A 22,511-nucleotide genomic window follows, 5' to 3' on the forward strand; every position below is an offset into this window, starting at 1 on the left:
ATATGGAAAGCAGAAAGTTGGTACTCTAAACGATAAGTAAAATGTGTGTTTTTTCGGGGGGGGGGGGGTGTGACATCCGAATAGTATTATGTTTGTGCTGGGGATATGAAACGCATATTTGAGTGTCATTATCATTATAATGAACGCAACAGGGACAGAAACTTTATTTGGATGTTTGGACTTTGCTTGGTTTAACAACATGTTTATTGAAACATAATTTCACACATTTAGGTAGATTTTTTTTGATGTTCGGCGCGAAATATATATATATACATATTTGATGGTGAGGATTTGTTTTACGAGTTTGGAAAACAATATATAAGAAAGAACCTCATAAAAAGAAACGTAAAAAAAATGAAATTTCGTTTAAAATAGTTTTTGGAATATACGCCTTTTGGGAGACACTAACGCTGTCATTGAAAGTGGTTGAAGGTGGCTTATGGTATTGGCGAGGAAATCAAATTTGTTTAAAGCAAATCAGATATAGATGTACCATAGGATTGAATGCATGAATCTGCAATGATGTCATATACTCATTCCTCCGTTGATTCAGTTCATTTGTTTTCTAATGTGATGTTCAGAGTTAGTGTGATATCGGAAGATATGGACTGCCATATGTGTGTTTGTAATCATGATGGCACTAAGCCTGTAATAGAAGTGTGGAGAAATGTGACACGATGTACAATGTGTACACCAACTGTCTGTGATTATAACATGGAGTTTGTTTTGTTGGTGTTGACAGAAGTAATCCTCACGATCACGCGGCCCGGGTTCGAACCCGAGTCTGGACTGAGCAATGTTGTGTGTAAACATACCGTCCCCTCTAGCAAGAGGCAAAGCACTCTGTCCCTCGGATAGGACATAAAATGGAGGTCCCGTGTATGAGAGAGTCACAGCTCATGCACGTAAAAGATCCCGCTTCATTCATTCATCGAAAAGAGCAGGGTGTCTAACCCGGTGAAGTGGTCCCACCCTACAACCAACTGGACCCCATGGAAGACCAGCTTAGTGTAGCTGAATATGGGCTATCCAGGGAGGTATTCTCTCTTCCACCTCCCTGGGCTATCCAGCCATCTTCACAGATGGAAAATGAACAACAGGTTTCAGAGTTACAGAGGTTTTCCTTTGATCTATTTGTCATTTTCCTCGTTAACTATCACTGCAATTCCTCGTAACTGAGATAGGAATATTCTGATTGGTTGCTTAATGGCAGCAACTCATGCACATTTTTTTTTCTTCCACTAAAGCAAATCATATATTAATGTATCATAAGATTGAATGAGGAAAACTCATTTCTCCGTTGATCCAGTTTGTTTGTTTTCTACTGTGATGTTCAGCGTTAGCTTGAGATCGGACGATATGGACTGTCATTGTGTGTGTTTTGTAATCATGATGGCGTTGAGCCTATAGTAATAAGTAAGGGGGAATGTGACACGATGTATAATAATTTATGCACATCAACTGTTTGTGACTATAAGATGGAGTCGTTTTGTTGGTGTTGACAGATAGGTTTCAGATTTACAGAGGTTTTCTTTTGATCTATTTGTCATTTTCCTCGTCAACAATCACAGCAATTCGTCGGAACCGAGATAGGAACATTCTGGTTGGTTGCTTCATGGCAGCAACTCATACAATTTTTTTTTCTTTCTTCCGTTAAAGCAAATCAGATATTATGTATTATAAGATTGAATGCAGGAAACGTGCAATGATGTCATTTATATGCTCGTTTCTCCGTTGATCAGACTTAGTTTGAGATCGGACGATATAGACTGTCATTGTGGGTGTTTTGTAATCATGATGGCGTTGAGCCTATTATAATAAGTATGGGGGAATGTGACACGATGTATAATATGCACATCAACTGTTTGTGACTATAAGATGGAGTTGTTTTGAGGGTGTTGACAGAAGTAATAGATTTCAGAGTTACAGAGGTTTTCTTTTCTTTTTCTTTTCTTTTTTTTTTCTTTTGATCTATTTGTCATTTTCATTGTCAACAATCACAGCAATTCCTTGTAACCGAGATAGGAACATTCGGGTTGGTTGCTTCATGGCAGCAACTCATACAATTCTTTATTTCTCTCTTCCGTTAAAGCAAATCAGGTATATAAGATTGAATGCGGGAAACTTGCAAGGATGTCATTTATATGCTCGTTTCTCCGTTGATCAGAGTTAGTTTGAGATCGGAAGATATGGACTGTCATTGTGTGTGTTTTGTAATCATGATGGCGTTGAGCCTGCGTAATAAGTGACACGATATATAATATGCACATCAAATATTTGTGATTATAACTGGATAATATGGAGCTGCTTTATTTGTTTTGACAGCAGTAATATGAACATGATTTTGAAAGAGGTTTCTGAGTTACATAGGTTTTTTTTTTCCCCTCTCTCTCTTGTGATCTAATTGTCAATTTCCTCGTCAAAACCTATCCAAGCAATCGCAGCAATTCCTCGTAACCGAGATAGGAATACTTTGTTGGATGCAGTAACTCATTCATTTTTTTCTTCTTTCCTTCTTCCTCTAACCAATGTTTTTGGACAACAGAGGTTGGGATATCATTTTTTTTTTCTTTAAAGACATCATTATTCCTCGTTATCAGGTAACAGCATATGCGTTAATTAGGTTCACCGTAGAATACCTAATTTTGACTACAATCTGTTCTAAATGGAAAAGAACTAGATTCTTGTTAATAAAAGCGAGTTAGAACAATCTGCGCTTGTCGTTTTTTGTTTGTTCTATAGGAAGACATTGTTACATAACCCATTTTGGTGTGTAATGATTGCATGCAGATTGCATGCAGATGGAAGCAATGCAAGTATCTGTCTCTATGGGTGTGTCCTTCAAAAATAGCTGCACTGTTTCATTTTTGTAAGTTGATTGTTTGGGTAGGTTTTCATAATCACGACCTCCCAAGGCGTTGCCCTCTCTTTCTTTTCTTTTCTGGCCGTGATGGAAAATAGGAAACTGGGCTAAGGCACGTTATTATGATGGCAGTATTAACGTCTTCTGTCTGGCCCACTAAAAGTTTGAATGGAAAACAAAACTTACAGCAGTGGAATTTTCACTGCCATTACAGCTAGAACCTCCTTTGGTGCGGGGACGTACTTGCTATTTGTGGTAAAGTACAATTACGTAAGGCGTGTCCTTCTAAAGATTCCTTTTGCTTAGTTTTGTTTCGTTTTTGTTTTGTCATGCCCGTGGACCGATCTGGTTTCGGGAGTGGTGCGAATCGTTTTTATAATTATGGCCATGGGTCTTTCAAGAGCAATATAAAGCTGATGTACTGATTTGCTTAAGAAGCCAGGTGTTTAGTTATTTGTCAATCATGAGTGCATGTTCGAAGCTCTTTTGTATTGCAACTCTCTTGTAATACCGCTGAAAACCCTTTTGTATCATATGTTAGTCAGTGACCCCTCTTATTGGTAATCAGTTTAGCATGTTTGTCGCCCTCAAGCGCCGATAATGAGTATAGACACAGATAGATCGTTCTGCATAGTGCAGTAAATGGGATGACAGGTGGTCAATTTATGGCTTCTCAGTTCTTTTTCGTACCTTTTGTTTCTTTTTGTTATGTCCCGATTTTTTTTCTCTCTTCCTTCTTTTCTTTTTGTCATGTCCTAGTTTAATTTGTTTGGTAGTCTGATAATGACTCCTGTCTGGTCGACAGAAATGTTCCTTCGTTTAAGAGAACAGAAGATACTAGATTACAATTCTTTTCCCCTAAAAACTGTGGTGTTTTTTAGTAGATTGTATATTAAACAGGGCGTATCCCTCTCAAGCTGTCTTCTTTGTCACAGCTATGCACAGTCCGATTTGGTCTCGGAGGTATTACAACTTCGTTAGCCATATCCCAGGGGCACCAAAGAGAGGAACAATACAAGGTCAAGCCGTATAGGTCGGGTGTTAGTTTTATTTTTTCTTCTTCTTGATTATTCTTCGTCATCTTACTTCTTTCTTCTTCCTTCAGATGCTGATCAAGTGTTATGCAGTTGTATAGGTATAGGGGAATCATTGCCTGCGTCCATTCTTTGTTAGTGCAATGCAGTGGGAGGTGGGGGGGGGGGGGGGACTCGTTTCGTTGGTTATGGAAGTGTACATGGACGTCCTTCAGGACTCCACGAGTGTAAGTGTAATTGTGAGTGTAATCGGTGTGAGTGAGTGTGTGTATAAGCAGTGTGTTTGTATGTGTGCAGATGGTAACTGTGGATGTATCTCGGAGTCAGGTGAATTAACTGTGCTTGTTCTGGCGGTACTCGTCTGTAACTATGGCTTAGGATGATTTAGATATTCGTTGTAATTTCCTTTCGTTGAATGTGAAAGTTATTAGGGATGCAAGGAAAAGAAAGAACATTATTAACTGGTGTACGTATAAACAAGCAGAGGTTGTGTTATTACAAGAGACGTATAGCTCTCCTGAAGTTGAAAAAAAGTGGAGAGAGGAGTGGGATGGAGTGTCCTATTTTAGTCATGGTACACCACATAGTAAAGGTGTTTGGTTGTTGGTTAATGCAAATTTAAAATTGAATGTTTTATATGTGGATACAGATCAAGAAGGTAGATATATTTTGATGAAATGTGTTTTACAAGGTATGGAAATTGTTATTGTAAATGTATATTTTCCAGTGAGGGGTAAAGAAACAGAGAGGAGAGACTTTCTGTCTGAAGTTGAAAAGATTTTGCATCCTTTTGTTGATAAAGGAAATTTGATTATTATTGGTGGAGATTTTAATTTGATACGAAATTTTGAATTAGATTATAAAGGGAGAGCAATGGTAAAGAAGCATACAAATTTTGATCAGTGTTTTGATAATTTTCTAGAGGAATGATAGACATATGGAGGGTCACCCATAATTTAGATGGACAATATACTTATCGACAGATATTTCCGTTTATGCAAAGTAGACTTGATTATTGGTTTATTTCGAGTGAGTTGCATGACATTGTAAAGGAATGCAAGATATTAACTTCTATCGCGCCAGATCATTCAGCAATTTTTTTTTGCAACTTTTGAATAAACCTAATGATGATAAGGAAAATGATAGGTGTTTTAAGGCGTCATTTTGGAAATTTAATAACAGTTTGTGTAAAGATAGTGAATATGTCAGTAAAATGAAAGATGAAATAATAAAGATATTGGGAGAACTTCGGAATGAAATAGAAGATAAAAGCGTTTTGTGGGATTTTTTGAAAATGAAAATTCGTAATTTTACTAGCAAATATTCTATAAATTTGGCCAAACAACGTAAGAAAAAAATTCAGAGAATTGAGGAAGAAATTGAGTTATTAGAAAATGATGTATTTTTGAGATTAGATAGTGATAGAATTACGTTGTTGGAAGATAAAAAGAAAGAGTTGAAAAAATGTTATGATTACGTGAATGAAGGGATAAAATTTCGTTCAAGGGCTTCGTGGTATGAAGGTGGAGAAGGTGACTCATCTTATTTTAAACAGTTAATGGAATTGAACAAGAGGAAAATGATTGTTAAAAGTGTATGGGTTAATGATGAGGTAGTTTGTGATTCTAAGGAAATAATTAGAGAAATAAAAAGGTTTTATAGTAACCTTTATTCTGAGAATTTTGATTTTATATCTGGTGAGAGTAGATATTTTTTTCAAGATTTGCCAACATTAAGGAGAGATTCTATTCAATCTTGTGAGGGGTATATTTCTAAAAGAGAATGTGAAATTATTTTGAATCAGATGAAGTTAAATAAATCTCCAGGAAATGATGGATTAAGTGTAGAAATTTATATTACATTCTGGTCAGTGATAGGGGATATGGTGTTGGACAGTTTTAATGAGGCATATAACAGAAGAGAATTGTCTGCTTCTCAAAAACAAGGTGTAATTACTTTGATTCATAAGGAAGGAAAAGATCCTTTATATATAAAGAATTACAGACCTATTTCATTATTGAATGTAGATTATAAGATACTTGCGAAAGTTTTGTCAAACCGTATTAAGCATGTTTTGCATGAAATACACTGTAATTAATGTTGATGAAGTTGGATATATAGAAGGAAGAAATATTGGAGAGGCTATTCGATTGATTGATGATATGATCTTTTATACATCCAGCTGTGGTTTACCTGGTTATATGTTTGCTATTGATTTTGAGAAAGCTTTTGATTCGATTTGTCATACATTTTTGCAGAAAGTTTTGAATATATTTGGTTTTGGATCAATGTTATGTAATTGGGTTGAAATACTGTATTTGAATAGCTGTAGTTGTGTTATAAATGGTAAGGAGTCTACTGGTTATTTCCCAATACAGAAGGGGGTAAGGCATGGAGATCCTTTATCTCCGTATTTATTCATTATGTGTATTGAAATTTTGGCACAGGCAATGAGGAAGAATTCTAATATTCATGCGTTAATGGTTGATAATGTTGAAATTAAACAAATTCTGTATGCTGATGATGTTACTTTATTTCTTCAGGATCGATATTCTGTTGAGGAGGTTAAAATATTATTTGATGTATTTTATCAAATTTCGGGTTTAAAAGTTAATAATAATGATAAAACGTATGTGTTGTTATTAGGTATTCCGAGGGAGGATTGTGTGTTGCCTTTTGGTAGAGTAGAACATGTGGTAAAAATGTTAGGAATATATATTTCTTTGAACCCTGATGTTGAAGAAGTTATTATTATAAGGAGATTTTGAGTAAGATAAAGAGATTATTATCATGGTGGAAACAGAGAGATTTAACGCTGATGGGGAAAGTTCAATTAGTAAAGATTTTTGTTTTACCAAAGTTGATTTATATCTCTTCACTCATGGTAACACCTGATTGGGTATTCGAGGAGTTAGATAAGGTGGTGTTTGATTTTATTTGGAGGGGTAGAGATAAAATCAAAAGGAATATTTTGTATTTGGATTATGATAGGGGATGATTAAAGTTCATTAATTTTCGAGTGTTTGTTAAAGCAAAAAGAATTATGTGGATTAAGCGTTTGATTTCTGGGGATCATAATAAGAAGTGGGAGTTATGCTGTAAGTTTTTCACTAAATCGGTGGGAGGTATTTTGATTTTTTATAGTAAGGCGATCTTAGGGTTGTTGAGGCTAACTTTACCAGAATCTTATAATGATAATAATTATTATGTTGCAGGTTTGGATGGGAAGTAGAAGTTTGATTCTGAAAGAGGATTAAAAAAGGAATGAGGTAATTTTTATGCCTCCGCAACGAAGTGGCCGGAGGCATTATGTTTTCGGGTCGTCCGTCGTCCGTCCGTCCGTCCGTCCGTCCGTCCGTCCGTCCGTCCGTCCGTCCGTCCGTCCGTCCGTCCGTACGTCCGTCCGTCCCGTTTTGTTTTTGTCGATATCTCAAGAACCGTGCGGTGGTTTTACATCAAACTTGGTATGAGGGTATATCCTTGGGGGATAATACTTTGTGTGGATTTTAGGGTCACAGGGTCAAAGGTCAAAGGTCACAGAATATTTTGTGAAAAAAATTGAAATTTCATGTTTTTCTCCATATCTCACAAATGGTTCAAGGTATCTTCATGGAACTTAGTATATATGCTTGTACCGATGGGCAGTGATTATCTAGGGAAATTGGTGGTCATGGGTCAAAGGTCAGGGGGGTCAAAGGTCAAGGTCAACTCCTCAAAATATCACTACTTTCCTTATATTTATGCAATGAATGAAGGTTTTTTTTTTAACTTGATGTATACATGTATTACCCAATATATATTCTGTGGGAAGTTTCTTGCCAAAAGGTCAAAGGTCAAAAGGTCAAAGGTCAAGTGAAAGTGCTGAATTGCACTTTTTCCTCCATATATCAAAAGTAACTCATGGTATCATCATGAAACTTACATATCTATACATGTTCAACCTAACAGTGATTCTCTTTGGAACTGTGAGGTCAAAGGTCAAAGGCCAGGTTTAGATAATGCTATTTTCCCATTTGATACTGAAATCATACTTTTTCTCAATACCTTGAAAAATAACTCAATGCTTAAACTTATAAAAGGGTCAAATGTCAAGTAAAAATCATCAGTTCCCCAAATACCTGCACTCTGACATTTTAATCATTCATCCAATTGAACCTAGTTCTAGGAAAGTGAACATTCAGCACATTTGTGTCAAACCTGTCATTTTAATATTTTGCCAATTGTTTGAAACTGTCATCACACGTTGTCAAGACATTGTACTATAGACCTATTAGGAGAACCATGCATTATGGCGGAGGCATATCAGTCGCCGTAGCGATATATCTAGTTGATAATAAATTTATTTTGATTGATGGACATACAATATTTGTGACCCTGCACCTCAAAACAAACAAAATGTCGCCAGACATGAATTTTTAGTTAAGACCATATTCTGAAAGAGCAGACTTTAAGCTTTAGAATGGTGTATAACTCAAATCAAATGGACTCTCCTAACCTATCTAAATATTGGAAAGAAAGCACAAACTCAGGAAAACTGTGAACAGAGAAAAGAGGCTCTGAAGTACAGTGTCTATTCGAGCGCTTAATCTTTACCAAACCGTGCTGGCTGTTCGATGAATGGGACAAAAAACAGGAAGTAAACCACCAGAGTAACAACAATGAAGAGATTATCAGATTAAACTGAAATTAAATATGCCTCATTAACATATTCTGTCCATAATTAATGCCAACTTTCAAAGCAGTAGCACTATCCTTTCAAGAGTTATTAGAGTTGAAAGTGAAGAGTGCGGACAAGGTTTTTCAGAAATGAAAAAGGGATTCTAAAGACACACCTAATCACACTATTCTACCAAAATGTTCGAGATAAACTGCTAAAAAACACACACTTTCCTGCCCGTTTTATGATACCAAATTTTAGCTTAAAGTAAAAGAAGACCCGCTCTTTCAGAAAATATGAAGTAGTCAAGTTCGGCTAGGTTGACCCATTTCACTTATTTTCAGTCCTCACGAAAAATCAGTGTGTGCGACTTTATGTTCGTTTTGAGGTGCACGGTCACATTTGATAAAGAGTTATTTCTTAGGAATGTATATAAAGTTCATCATTATAAATTGGTAGATGTAAATGGGGACTTTAAAGAGAGAAGGGAGTTTTTAAGATTAGGATTTAGTGAAGAAATGATTGGAAAAATGTTTGAAATATTTTTAGCTTTACCGTCATCATGGAAGGGTACATTAAAACGAGAAATGAATATGGACGAACTCAACTGAAAATTGAATTATATTTGCAGAATAAAATATATCATATACAGGATATAACGTCAAAACTTGTTTATAAAGCATTGATGAGGGATGGAATTGAAACATCATCAGCATATAATAATTTAGTTGGTTTATATAATTTCGAGGAAATAGATATTAGATCGATTTTTCTAAGGCCTCGGAAGTCTACTCTTGATTGTAAGCTGCGTGAATTTCAATATAAAATGTTGTATGGTTTAATATGTACAAAAGCTAAGTTATTTTCTTTTGGTTTTGTAGGAGATAACCAATGTACATTTTGTTATTCTGAGGTTGAGACTTATGAACATTTTTTTTTTAATTGTAGGAAAGTTAATCAGATTTGGAAATTGTGTAGTGAAGTTTTTGCTTTACCCCAGATGCAAAAGTTAGATTGGCAATCTGCTCATGTTGGTATTAAAACTCAGGATATTGGAAAAGGACAACTTATAAACCATTTGATATTATTGATAAAATGGATGATATTTGTATTTTCGAAGGAAAAGAGCAGGCCCCCTTTGATAAGAGAAATTTGAGAAAGAATGTTAGAAAGTCGAGAAGAAGAAAGGAAATTAGCAATGAAACGAGGTACGCTGGCCTTGCACAGCAGGAAATGGCATCAATTAATGACACGGTGATACTGACTCCACATCTTTTGCTACCTTTTGTGCTTTTGTTGTAGAGTGTTTGGTGAACAGTTTTGGTGTTTGTGGGCGTGTGTGTGTGTGTGTGTGGGCGCGCGCAAATATGTGTGTATATCTGTGCTGGAGTGAGGTATACCTGGAGTATGCCTATAATTTCGAGGGGGACGTGTTGATGAGGTATACGGGTGAGCAATGATGGGGTAATGTTTATAGGGTTAAATATGTACAGACATTGATCATGATTTGTAAAGTTTTTTGTATATGTATGTGTGTACATAGGTAATGACTATGTAGGCTTTTTGTTGACCCCTGATACATAGGTAAGCAGACTTTTTGTTTGACCCCTTAACAATATTGATTTCATTATCTCATAATAACTGCTGTGACGAGTATACGGACGAAGTCAATGGGTATATTTTGTAGTGTGTACTGTACATACATTTTGGTTGTGCTGACCCATTCGGCATTATCAAAAATTGATCTTATAATTTTTGCGGGTATGATTATATTTGTGAAGTAGTTACTGTGTATTGTATAGTAGAACAATCAGAAATTTGTAATATTTTGATATATGTCTGAAGTGTCACGCAGCAAGCAACACAACTAAATACTGAATTGTAATCAATGATGGATGATGAAATCGAAATAAAATATTGTTTTGAAACAAAAATATACATATATATATATATCAAAAGATAATGTCACCGCCGCAATTCCCTGGATTACTCAACGAATAATCACTAATCACTATAAAATGAAGGCCCTCATCAGCATTACAAACAGCTCTGATAAGGGTACAACCGTGGTTTTTGGTCATCTCTTGGCGCGCTTGGCATTCCGGTAATCGTCACAAAAAGGTTATACAGTGTATTTTCATCATAATATCGTTGCAAAGAAATGTCTTTACAATATCTTCTCAAAGCAGAGTTCATTTTAACCGTCTTAACCGTCCGTTTCATCTTAATACGGATGTTTATTGTAAAAAAAAAAGGAAGAAAGCGATAAAGTGTGGTAGTTCATGTTCTGTAATTGTTTCGAATGTCGCCACATGATCTTGTAAAACAGTGATATTAATTATCATCACCATGTTCGATGTTCTGTCGGGCTGAAATCTAAAAAGAAAAAAACAACACACACAATAGGGATGTTTTTGACAACTGGACAGTTTTGCCCGATTTTGCAGTGCAAATCAGTGTGGTACAGGATTATGTTTTACCAAGGAGGTACTAGCTGCTTTACCATCAAGTAGGAACGCGCTAACAGTGACCTTATCATACAAAGTAGTTTAACAACGAAATCAATTGGGTTGACAGTGATTACAGTAAACGGACGTGAAGAATACTTGTCGATGCTTTTCCTCATCGTAAGTCAGGCATACAGAAGATCGATAGCATGTTGGGATTCTGGTGATCATCTACAATCACAAGTATTACACAAAAGTACACACACACGTTTACACACACACACACACACACACACACGCACACACACACACACACACACACACATACGTGAAATTCTATGCGAGTTTAGAACAAAAAAAAAAAAAAAATCAACGAGGTGTGTCAATGGACCGGGTGTAAATTATGCATCAATGATCCCATAATTTAGTTTCAATATCATTTAAACAATGACTGAGACTTATTTCTCTGGCAACACTAGCAACTATGCCGTGAAGTTTTTTTTTATATGTAAATGGTAAATCTGACAAGCTGACATAAGCCTAAATTAATGCAATCGAGTACTGTATAGCGTTTGGAATGTGTTGGTGTAATGGTACACTGCTGCGATCTTTTTTTTTTACGTAGGCCTGTACGGATCTTCGGCATTGCGTCTAATTATTTTAAACGCCGTCATTAGTCTGTACTTACTTTCTTTTTCACTTTGAAAGTCTATGCGTATGTCAGTTGTTTCGAAAACCACTTTTGATCCACCAATGGTATATCCAGTGCGTATCAAAACAAAAACGCAACAAGAATAAATTTCGAATTTGTGAAGATTGTGTTGACGTTACACCAAAGTAAATAAATAGCAACATCTTAAAGCCACATATCTCCTCTTTCCAGTGATATCTTTTTTATTCTTACACGGTCATGGATGGCTGAGTAATCATTCTTTTTGGAAAATGGGTCAAATTGGACTTGGGACAAAGTTTCATATAAGACCAGCAAAAATCCTTTTCAATTCTCCTTTTTTTTTGTGGAAAGCTGAAAGTCTGGGATGGACTTTGTGGAAACGGTTTGCTCCTAGAGCCCTTCGTCTTTGAAAACAACATGAACTGACATGGACACTTACACATTTTAGGTGAACATGTGATTTATTTATTTTTATTTATTTATTCATTTATTTATTCATTCTCCACTCATGGGTTGGATTGCCCTGGTCAGCTAAAAGCTGGTTTTCACAGGGGTCCAACCAAAATACAAAACATGCCATCAGTACAAACAACAAATCAATCAATAATATACAACTGAAATTACATTAAAAAGCCAGAATGGCATAAGCTATACAATTTAACTAGGAAAAAAAAACCCTACATACTAAGAAATTAGAAACAATATAATATAATCAACATCAAAAATCGGGGAATGGGGGTGGGGGATGGGTGAGAGTAGTATATATATGTTCCCCTCAGCACCACGGTGGAGCCGGTGGAGCCGGTGGAGCCGGTGGAGCCGGTGGAGCCGGTGGAGCCGGTGGAGCCGGTGGAGCTCCACCTTGGCTCCACATGATAAATATGCATGAGATGATGACGTCATACGATAGATATGCATGAGATACAATCATACATGAATATGTATGATGTCATTATTTGCTGGTAGGATTAGATAGCGTTAATAAGGGGGAAATGAGCCCATCCTTTAGATAAGATTATGAAAGCTTGACGGTGTTGTGGAGCTGTCAGGACTGTGAATATGTACGAGGTTGCTGATGTCGCGACGATGAATTCTGGACGATGTAAATCAGCTTGCCACGAACGTAAATGTAAGCGTGGAGCCTTGCGTATGGCAAGCTATGTTTTGTTCGTTTGTTTTTTTGAGGAAAGGCGAGCGTTGTGAGGAGCCTAAAGAATGTGCTTGAGGTTAAGTCTCGATTTATTTGCGAATATGTAAATCAGCGTGAAGGTTGGTTGTGTGGAGTCTCGGCAAGCGATACGACCATGATATGTGGAGCGCTACCTTTGCTGTTATTATTGTTATTGTTGACTTTTTAAAGGAAAGTGAGTGTGGAGCCTTCAGGGTTGTGACATATGACATGTGGAGCGTAACATCTATTTCGTTTCTTAGAGGGAGGGTGAGAGTTCTAGCTGTGGAGCCTGATGCATATGCATGAGGCCGTAATATCGCCGATGATTGTCAGTGAATATGCAAATTAGCTTTCCATGAACGCAAATCTATCGTTCGTGGAGCCTTGACAAGCGCGGTGACGATGTGGAGCACTACACTTACTTTTTGTTTGTGTGTTTATTTATTTGCTTGTTTAGAAAGTTTGGCGTAGAGCCTTGAGTGTTGTGACTATGACATGTGGAGCGCTACATTTATTTTCGTTTCTTAGAGGAAAGGTGAGAGTTCTAGCTGTGGAGCCTGATGTGTATGCATTAGGTCGTAGTGATGATTTATCAGTGAATATGCAAATTAGCTTTCCATGAACATCAATCCTTGACAAGCGATGTGACTATCAGATGTGGACTCAGCGCTGCACTTACTTTTAGTTTGTTTGTTTCTTTGCTTGTTTTAGGAAGGTATGTGCGGAGCCTTTAGCGCTGTCACAATGCGCTGTGGAGCGTTACGATTATTTTGTTCTAAAAGGAAGGATGAGAGTTCTTAATAGCTGTGGAGCCTTACGAATATGCATGAAACCGTAGTATCGCCGATGCTGTATTCGTAAATAATATGCAAATTAGCGTATCACGAATCTGAATACTTGTGGCATGGAGCCTTGGCGAGCGATGCGACCATAAGATGTGGAGGGTTACATCTGTGGTTGTTGTTGTTGTTGTTGTTATCTTTCCTTTGATATTAGAAAGGTGAGCGTGGAGCCATAACAAGCGCTGCGGCTATCACATGAGATGTGAGCACTATATTATCGTTATTAGTGTTGTCATTTTTTTTTTTTTTAATTTAGGAGGGTAAGTGTCTTTACAAGCTCTGATAAATGTGGAGCGCTATATTTGTTGTTATTGTCTTTTATTAGGAAGGTGAGGGTAGAGCCTTTACAAGCTATGGGAGATGTGGAGCGCCACGTTTGTTACTGTATTAAATGTAGAAAGGTGAGGGTGGATGGAGCCTCTACAATTAAGCTACCAGATATGTGGAGCAGTACATTTGCTGTTGTCTTTTTTCTTTTCAGGAAGATGAGGGTGGGGCCTTTGCAAGCGCTTTGACTATGAGATGTGGAGCCTTACATTTTGTCGTTGTTGCTACTGTTGTTTTTGAGAAAGGGTGGGCGTATGTGGAGCTGTGTGCATGAATATACATGTATGTGCTGTAGTGACAATCTTTTTATTATTTTTTTTCTTTTTTTTTTCTTGTTTTGTTTTTTGTTTTTGTTTTTGTTTTTGTTTTTATTTTTTCGTGAAAGTACATGTAACCTGCAATCCATGAAGTTTTTGCCTGGAGCCTCGTATGAAGTATCATGAAGCAAAGTGATCTTTATTATCGATCGTTCATATGGCACAACGGATAGGATATACTACATACCTAACAACATTTTGAGGGCGTAACGGATCATGATGTATAGCCTCAATGAATAGCAAAATACTAGGAAATTTTAAATGACTCGAATCTATTGCGTTAGATTCGACCTACATAATACACATGAAGAAAGAAAGAAAAAAAAGGAAGAAAGAAAAACAAAATTAACAGCATCAATTAATTTATTATGTATACGCAATATGTATAGCTATTCAACTTACAAATCAAGTATCTATACAAATGGACCCAGAGTTTCTTTCTTCTTCACAATACGTCAATGCATCACTTGAATCGTACACTATTTCAACCATAGTTCGTATATAATATGCTGTTGAATATGAATCCATGCTTTATTGAGTATTTCACTCGATTATGCGTGACAATCACATATTAACTAAATTGAACGCGACCACCATACGTGAACTAGACTACCAGTATTTTTTGATAATGATGCGTGTTTTGATCAACCTTTGATCGTGCGAGCTTGTGCAACCATGGAGGCGAAGGTTTGAAAGTGCATGTGCATAATAAACGCAGTGGTACAGTGTATCTTTGGTACAGTGGCCAGAAAAGTCGATGGTATTATGTAACCAGTAGGGAATGACTGGTCTCTATGGAGTGGTGAGGGAAATTTATCCTTCCTTCCCTCCAGTTCAGGTTCATTCGGCCTTTACATTGTTTTTGAGCATATTCGCTTGCATTACCCGCAGATATTCACAGGAAGCCGGGGCCAGAAATCATTTACGCGTTATGGTATTACGTAACCGTAGAATGACCGCTTTCCTTGAAGTGGGGCGGTGAATTTTAACTCCCCTTACTCGAGTTCGGCCTTTTGTGGTTGTGGAGCGTATCGCCTGCATTACCCTCAGACATTCTAGGTGAGCAATTTCAACACGAAGATGAAATTGAATTTTCCAATGAATTTGAATATCAAAAAGAAAGAAATCCCAGCTAAAGAAAAAATTGTTCATTGTATCGTAGCACGCTGAATTTGTAGTGAATAGATGACAGATGACCGCTACTTTCTACTTTGGAGTAGGTTTAAATAATATATATCACGACACTGGATAGGTCGGTCTCATCCTGTTTCCCTATAAAGCATATTGGATTGGCGCATTTTTGTTGCTGCGATAGTTGCTGAGTGATGATGTTGGTCGATGTTTGTAGAATCTTTGGCGCAGTATGCTGTTTCGAGACAATTTAAAGTAACGAACAAATAAATACCAATAAACAAACAACAATAAAAAGAGAGTAAGATATCCGATAGCTTTTTTTTTCTTAGTTTGATCTAACGGATATCCTATAGACATCGTAATATTGATGAGTATAATCTTGTTCACGAGTCGAATTAGAATTAATTTATATTTCTCGCATTCATTCGTATTTTGTTGTTTTTAGTTATTGAAATCGTTATAAAATGTGTGGTGTTGTGGTCATTTATCCTTGAATTGTTTTTTTTTTCTTTTGAATTTCGCAAACTTTTTTTTTTCGTTGTTCTTGTTTTTTTGCTCAGCACGTCTGAGCTTGTTATTATCATTTTTTATTATTGTTATTCATGTTTTCTTTTAAGAATAAGACAGGGTAGACACATTCAGTTTGCTAACTGCTTTACAATGGCGCCCCTGTATATACACAAAATAAAACAACAAATGCATTTGTAGTAACATGATTCACACAATTACAGATCAATGACATAAACAAAAAAAATCACCTTAACTACACTTCTGTTACATGTATACATAAGAAATAAGGCCTTAACGATTTAGAAAAGGCTTCTTTGTTGACCGACCAACATTTTTTTTTCGAACCTGCTTTTAATTTAGCATTTATTAGTGCTTCACTTTAATAATTTTTGTACATTAAGCTTTACATTAATTTGATAGTCTTAAAACGCAGGACTGTTGAAGCTCGTATGTTGTGGAAAAGTTTAGTGCATTCACATCTTACGGTATACTTGAGTGTGCATGATGCTATCAAGTAAAGTGGACATGAATATCATACGTGAGCAAGACTACCAGTACTTTTTATACTGTCTACACCGTATCTTGTTTGGCCATGTACAAGCTTGTGCAGTAATGGAGGTGAGTGTCTGGAATTGCATGTTAAACTATATGCTATGTGCTATGGCAGATCTGTGTGCAGTTGCCAGGAATCATTCGAGCGTGATAATATTATTACGTAACCGTAGGAAATGACCGCTTCGCCTGATATGGGGCGGGAGTTAAAACCCTCCTTTACTCGGGTTCAGGTTCATTCAGCCTTTGGCATTTGTGGAGCACGGACCTCTAAGAGTTCAAGAAAGAAACGTGTTTATATACCCATTTTGTGCCATCTTTGTTGATTACACTTGCCTGTATTCTTACAGAGACAAAATACTAAAGCCACCATGGAAGACGTCTGTCGGAAATTTAGCTGCGAGTTTTGCAGCGCAAATTTCACGGAGAAAAAGAATTTGTTGCGCCACCATCGTGTATTTCATCAAGAACAGAGAGTATTGCATGTGTGTGATTTGTGTGGAAAAGCTTTCAGTCGGCCCGATAGTCTCAAACGACACATGAAAACCCACCAAAATCCGAATAACGTGAAAACGGATGGTGAAGACGGGCGTCTAACTTGCTCACAGTGTGATGCACAATTCATAGAACAGAAGCATCTTGATGAACACGTGAAAACACATCGCCAGAGAGATAGCTATTTGTGTCATACATGTGGACGGACATATTACCAACGTGAGAAATTTATGAAACATCTGGATTCCCATCAACACCGGACTCTTCCAAAAGCATCCAAAAAGCGAACACCTGAACAACAAGGAAACCAAGCAAAGAGTAAGTACATAAACAACAACTTTATTAGAATTTATAATTTAGTATAATACATTTTATATGTCGTGATTGATTACAACTGTGAAGATAATGGCTACCAATTTGTGGGATAATCAAAATGCTTGAACTGAATATCAAATGGTTATCAGTTTGTGTAGATGTTTTAGGCAGTAGTATGCACTTAAGAATAATAAAAAAAAAGAAAATGCTAGACTAAAAAAGAACAGCCCCTACTGCATATATCATTGTAAAGATGGGTGAAAATTATAGATACATTATCTATCTCGATATCTACACACTTGTACACAGCAAAAATAATGAGTTAGTTGTTTCTTACAAAATCTTGTCAGTTCTTCCTTGATTTATAATGAAGAACAAGAGGAAGCACAAACTTCTTAGTAGCGTAATGACCAGTACGAGACATCGCACTATGCAAATAAGCGTGTGACCATTCTGCATTGTTGTCTTTATGTAATGAATTTGCTTTACATGGTTTCCAACTGCTCGATTTTTTTTTTTTTTTGCGAGGATATATCCAAGTTTAATCAAATATACAACAAACGTCAAATAGTCATATATACAGTGGAAGGCCTAGATTAACTCAAAATTTGTTTGCTTCTTTGTTTGTAAAAAGAAAAAAAGAAAAGAAAAGAAAAAACTCAATTGTCATGTAACAAAATATAGACCGACCTACAATTCATTTGTATCATTTGGTTGTTGATTTCAAGAATAATACTGCGATACATTTTCTAGTTAGCCGAGCAAATAGGCTTTTGATTATATTAGTGCAACAAATGATGATTTATTATGCATAAATCAATGCACCCCATTTTCAGGACGTCGCGTACAGCCTGACTTGATGCCGATTATCGACATTCCTCCATACATCGACCCTGAAAGCTGCGCCGTCCAAGTGTACAGGGAACATTGGCTTGACATTCAAGACAGACAGTCGTTTGGCAGAGTTCATCGCTTTTACAACTTTCATCTTCCAAACCTTAACAACGAAAGTCTTCGAGAAAAGGCACAAAAAGTGTTTGAACAGCAGTCTTCAGTTTTCAAGATTAATGCGTCTTACGGTTTCGTACTCTGTAACAATGAAACTAACGAGTGTCGGTATTTCTATGCCAGTAGAAACACTAAAGTACTCAACGAGCCTGCCCTCGTTACTAACAAATCGTCATTTCAAGAGTTTCTGGATACATTTCTGAAAGAAGATGTTCTGGAATATGCTCGAACACTTCGCCCAAATTCCAAATGGGTGGTTCAGCATATCACAAATGTGACGTTCTATGTATTTTGTCTCACAGATCATCCCATTGGCCAAGGGATAGATCTCCCAGCTTATGTACAGAATAACCAGGCCATTGTTTCGTTAGTCAGTAGCCGAAGGGATGGCCGGGTGTATAATGATAACCTATGTCTTTTTAGATGCCTAGCTCTCTTTCAGGGGGAAAAGTCTGAAGGTCTTGAAACCAAGGCCAAACAATTGCTGAAACAGTACACAGGCCTACCTCATGTTTCCACCTCAGAGTTTTCAGGCGTTAGACTCGGTCATTTGAATAAAGTGGAAGAGTTCTTTAAGATCAATATTATGGTGTATGAGTTACAACCAGTACAATGTAGTGATGATGAAGGTGTGACAGAATGTGAAAAGAAACTGGCAGACAATGATAATGTAGCAGTAGCCGCTAAACTCATCCGACGGGGACTGGACAAATTTCCAGATACTATGTATGTAAATCTATACGAAAATCATTTCAGCTACATCTCCGATATTGAACGTTATTGCCAAAACTATCAATGTCGTACATGCAATAAATTTTGGAAAACTCGTAAGACACTCCATCGACACGAAAAAATGTGTACTTCTACGGCCACTAAGCATGTTTTCCCTAAGGGAAGAGCTACATTTCACAATCCATTGACAATATGGGAAGAGTTGGCTGATGAAGGGATTCTGGTTGAAGAAGAGCGCAGATACTTTCCTTATTTTGCTACCTTCGACATGGAGTCCTACCTAGAAAAGATAGAAAACAGCAACAACCTGAATGATACACCAACTGACAAATTACAGTATAGCTCTAGACATATTCCGATGAGTGTAAGCGTTAACTCAAATGTTCCCGGATACACAGAACCATTTTGTCAAGTGTCCGATGGAGACTCACAAAAACTAATCGATGACACTGTGATGTATATGTTAGAAATTAGTCGGAGTTCTTATTCGTTGCTTCAATCTTTCTACAAGGACGTCACAGAAAAATTAGATCTGAAAATACAAGAATTTGAAACCTCGCAAAAGAAAAACAAAGAAAAGCCTAAGAAAGCAACCCATCTCATGAGACTAAAGCAACGATTTGTCAATCACATCGAAGAACTACCTGTGGTTGGGTTTAATTCGGGGAGGTATGACATTAATGCCATTAAACAATTTCTCTATCCTTCACTTTTGAAGTATGATTCGGTCGACTTTGTCATAAAGCGAAACCATAATCACATGGCTCTGAAGTCGCAACATCTCCAGTTCTTAGATATTTCAAATTTTCTTGCCCCTGGATTTTCGTACGCAGCATTTCTAAAGGCGTATGACTGCGAACAGGGGAAAGGTTACTTTCCTCATGGCTGGGTGGATTGCCTCGATAAACTGAATGAATCTGAACTTCCCCCTATTGAAGCTTTCAGGGATAATCTCAAGCATACCTCCTTTTCAAGAGAGCAGTATGAATACTGTCAGCGCATCTGGAAAGAAAATAAGATGTCTTGCCTGAGAGATTATTTGATATGGTACAATAATCTCGACGTTACACCTTTCATTGAAGCTGTGGAGAAGATGCGTGAGTTCTATATGAATCTCAAAATCGATCTGTTCAAAGACGGTATTTCAGTTCCTGGACTTACCATGAAGTATCTGATAAAATGTAGCCCAGAGGCACACTTTAGCTTGATCTCGGAGAAAGACAAGGATCTCTATTACACATTTCGTGATAATTTGGTGGGAGGTCCGTCTATCATTTTTCATAGGTATCATGAGCGTAACGTAACAAAAATTCGTGGGGGTAAGCCATGCAAAAAGATAGTTGGTTTTGACGCAAATGCGTTGTATTTACACGCAGTTATGCAAAGAATGCCAACAGGCCACTATGTAAGACGACGTATCGAGAATGACTTTAAGCCAGAAAATAGGCATCCGATCTCCCAAGAGTGGTTAGAATACGAACGTTTTTGTCGACAAATTCCCATTCGACATGCCGGTAATTATTCTGAAAAGAAAATCGGACATCTCCAGCTTCCCGTGGATGGCTTTTGTGCCGAAACCAAACAAGTATTTGAATTTCATGGATGCTACTTCCATGGGCATTCTTGTCATCTCAATAAAGGTCGTACAAGGAACACTAAACTGGGAAAAACTATGGAGGAACTGTTGGAAAAAACCGAGGAAAAACGGCGATACGTACAAAGTCTGGGTTACGAATACATTTCCATCTGGGAGTGTGAATATAAAGAAATGCGCAAAACTGATCCAAAACTAGGCGCTTTTCTCACGGAAAGGTTTCCTCCCCCTAAATACCGTCATGGGTTAACCCAAGAGAATCTTCTCTCTGCTATTCAACATGGTGCTCTCTTTGGGTTCGTTCAGTGTGATATCCATGTGCCTGATCATCTCAAAGAACACTTTTCAGAAATGTGTCCAATTTTTAAGAATGTAGACATATCTAGAGAAGATATCGGGGACGTGATGGGATCCTACGCCAAGGAACATGACATCATGAACACTCCTAGGCGTAGCTTAATTGGGAGTATGTTTGGTCAAAACATTCTACTGTACACACCTCTACTCCAATGGTATCTTCGCCATGGATTGGTCGTATCCAAGATACACCAATTTGTGGAGTACAAGCCCGTTGCCTGCTTCAAACACTTTGGCGAAAGCGTGTCAAATGCTCGACGTAGGGGTGATATTGATCCCTCTAAGAGTATAATAGCTGACACCATGAAACTAATCGGCAACTCGTCCTATGGTAAAACTATTACAAATAAGGAAAGACATCGAAATGTCAATGTTTGCGACGGGAAAAAAGCCGAGAAACACATCAATGACACATTTTTCCGGGACTTGAACCCCATCTCAGACAATTGCTACGAGGTTGATATGGCGAAGAGAAAGATTAACATGGACCTTCCTGTTCAGATCGGTCATGCCGTCTACCAATTAGCAAAACTACGTATGCTTCAGTTTTATTACGATTTTCTCTTGGAATACGTGGATCCGTCAGACTTTCAAATGTGCGAAATGGATACGGACTCCGCTTATATCGCCATTTCGTCTGAGTCGTTTGATAACATAATCAAGCCCAATATGAGACACAAGTATGAAAACAACAAGGCACACTGGTTTCCTCGAAACGATACCCCCGAGAATGCTCGATATGACAAGAGGACACCTGGGTTATTCAAAGTAGAGTGGGAGGGGGATGGGATAATAGCGCTCTGCAGTAAAACTTACTACTGTTTTGGTGCTACTGACAAATTCAGTTGTAAAGGAGTCAACAAGAAGCAAAATGACATTACGAAAGACATGTACCTGCAGGTGCTCCGTTCAAAGGTTGCTGGTAGTGGCGTCAACAAGGGATTTCGTGTGGTCCAAAACGGAATTTCGACTTATTCACAAATTAAGAATGCCTTTACCTACTTCTATCCAAAGAGGAAGGTATTGGAAGACAACGTTTCAACTACCTATTTAGACATTTAATGATAAAGAGAAGCTGTTGTCATTAGATCATTCTCTCTATACATGTACATTTTGTTATCTTTGCTTGTTTTAACATTGGCTAGTGTCACTGCACGCTCTTATAAATGAAAGGAACTGTATCATACAGTAACGTCACATCTCAGTGTCATCGGTTAGTTGTGGATAACCTACGCTTATGTGAAATGCTTTTGACATTCTTTCTCTCTCTCTCTCTCTCTCTCTCTCTCTCTGAGTGATGATATTACATTGTATGTTTCATTTTTTCACAAGTGTATTTGTTATGTACTGCTTATTTTTTACTCACGTACACGCAGTATAGCAAACCATTAAAACCGATGGTTATACCGTCAATCAACCCAGACCTTTTGTCAAATATGACTTCCCCAAGCGGTGCATGACATAAAACTGATTGAAGCATGGC

The 22,511-nt window shown here is 37.3% G+C and overlaps 1 protein-coding gene across 1 annotated transcript; it reads left to right on the forward strand.

The window, feature by feature from the left end:
- Positions 1–16,796: 16,796 nt before the first annotated feature.
- On the forward strand, positions 16,797–20,736 carry LOC139736263 (uncharacterized). The gene is made up of 3 exons (XM_071646994.1): positions 16,797–17,340; positions 18,174–19,071; positions 20,718–20,736. Exons 1-3 carry the CDS (start codon positions 16,899–16,901, stop codon positions 20,734–20,736), a joined length of 1,359 nt encoding a protein of 452 aa, XP_071503095.1. The 5' UTR covers positions 16,797–16,898.
- Positions 20,737–22,511: the final 1,775 nt, after the last annotated feature.

The sequence above is a fragment of the Diadema antillarum genome, unplaced genomic scaffold (genome assembly GCF_040938485.1).
Source record: "Diadema antillarum isolate AM-2024a unplaced genomic scaffold, OU_Dant_1.0 seq00000635_RagTag, whole genome shotgun sequence".
Taxonomy (NCBI): Eukaryota; Metazoa; Echinodermata; class Echinoidea; order Diadematoida; family Diadematidae; genus Diadema; species Diadema antillarum.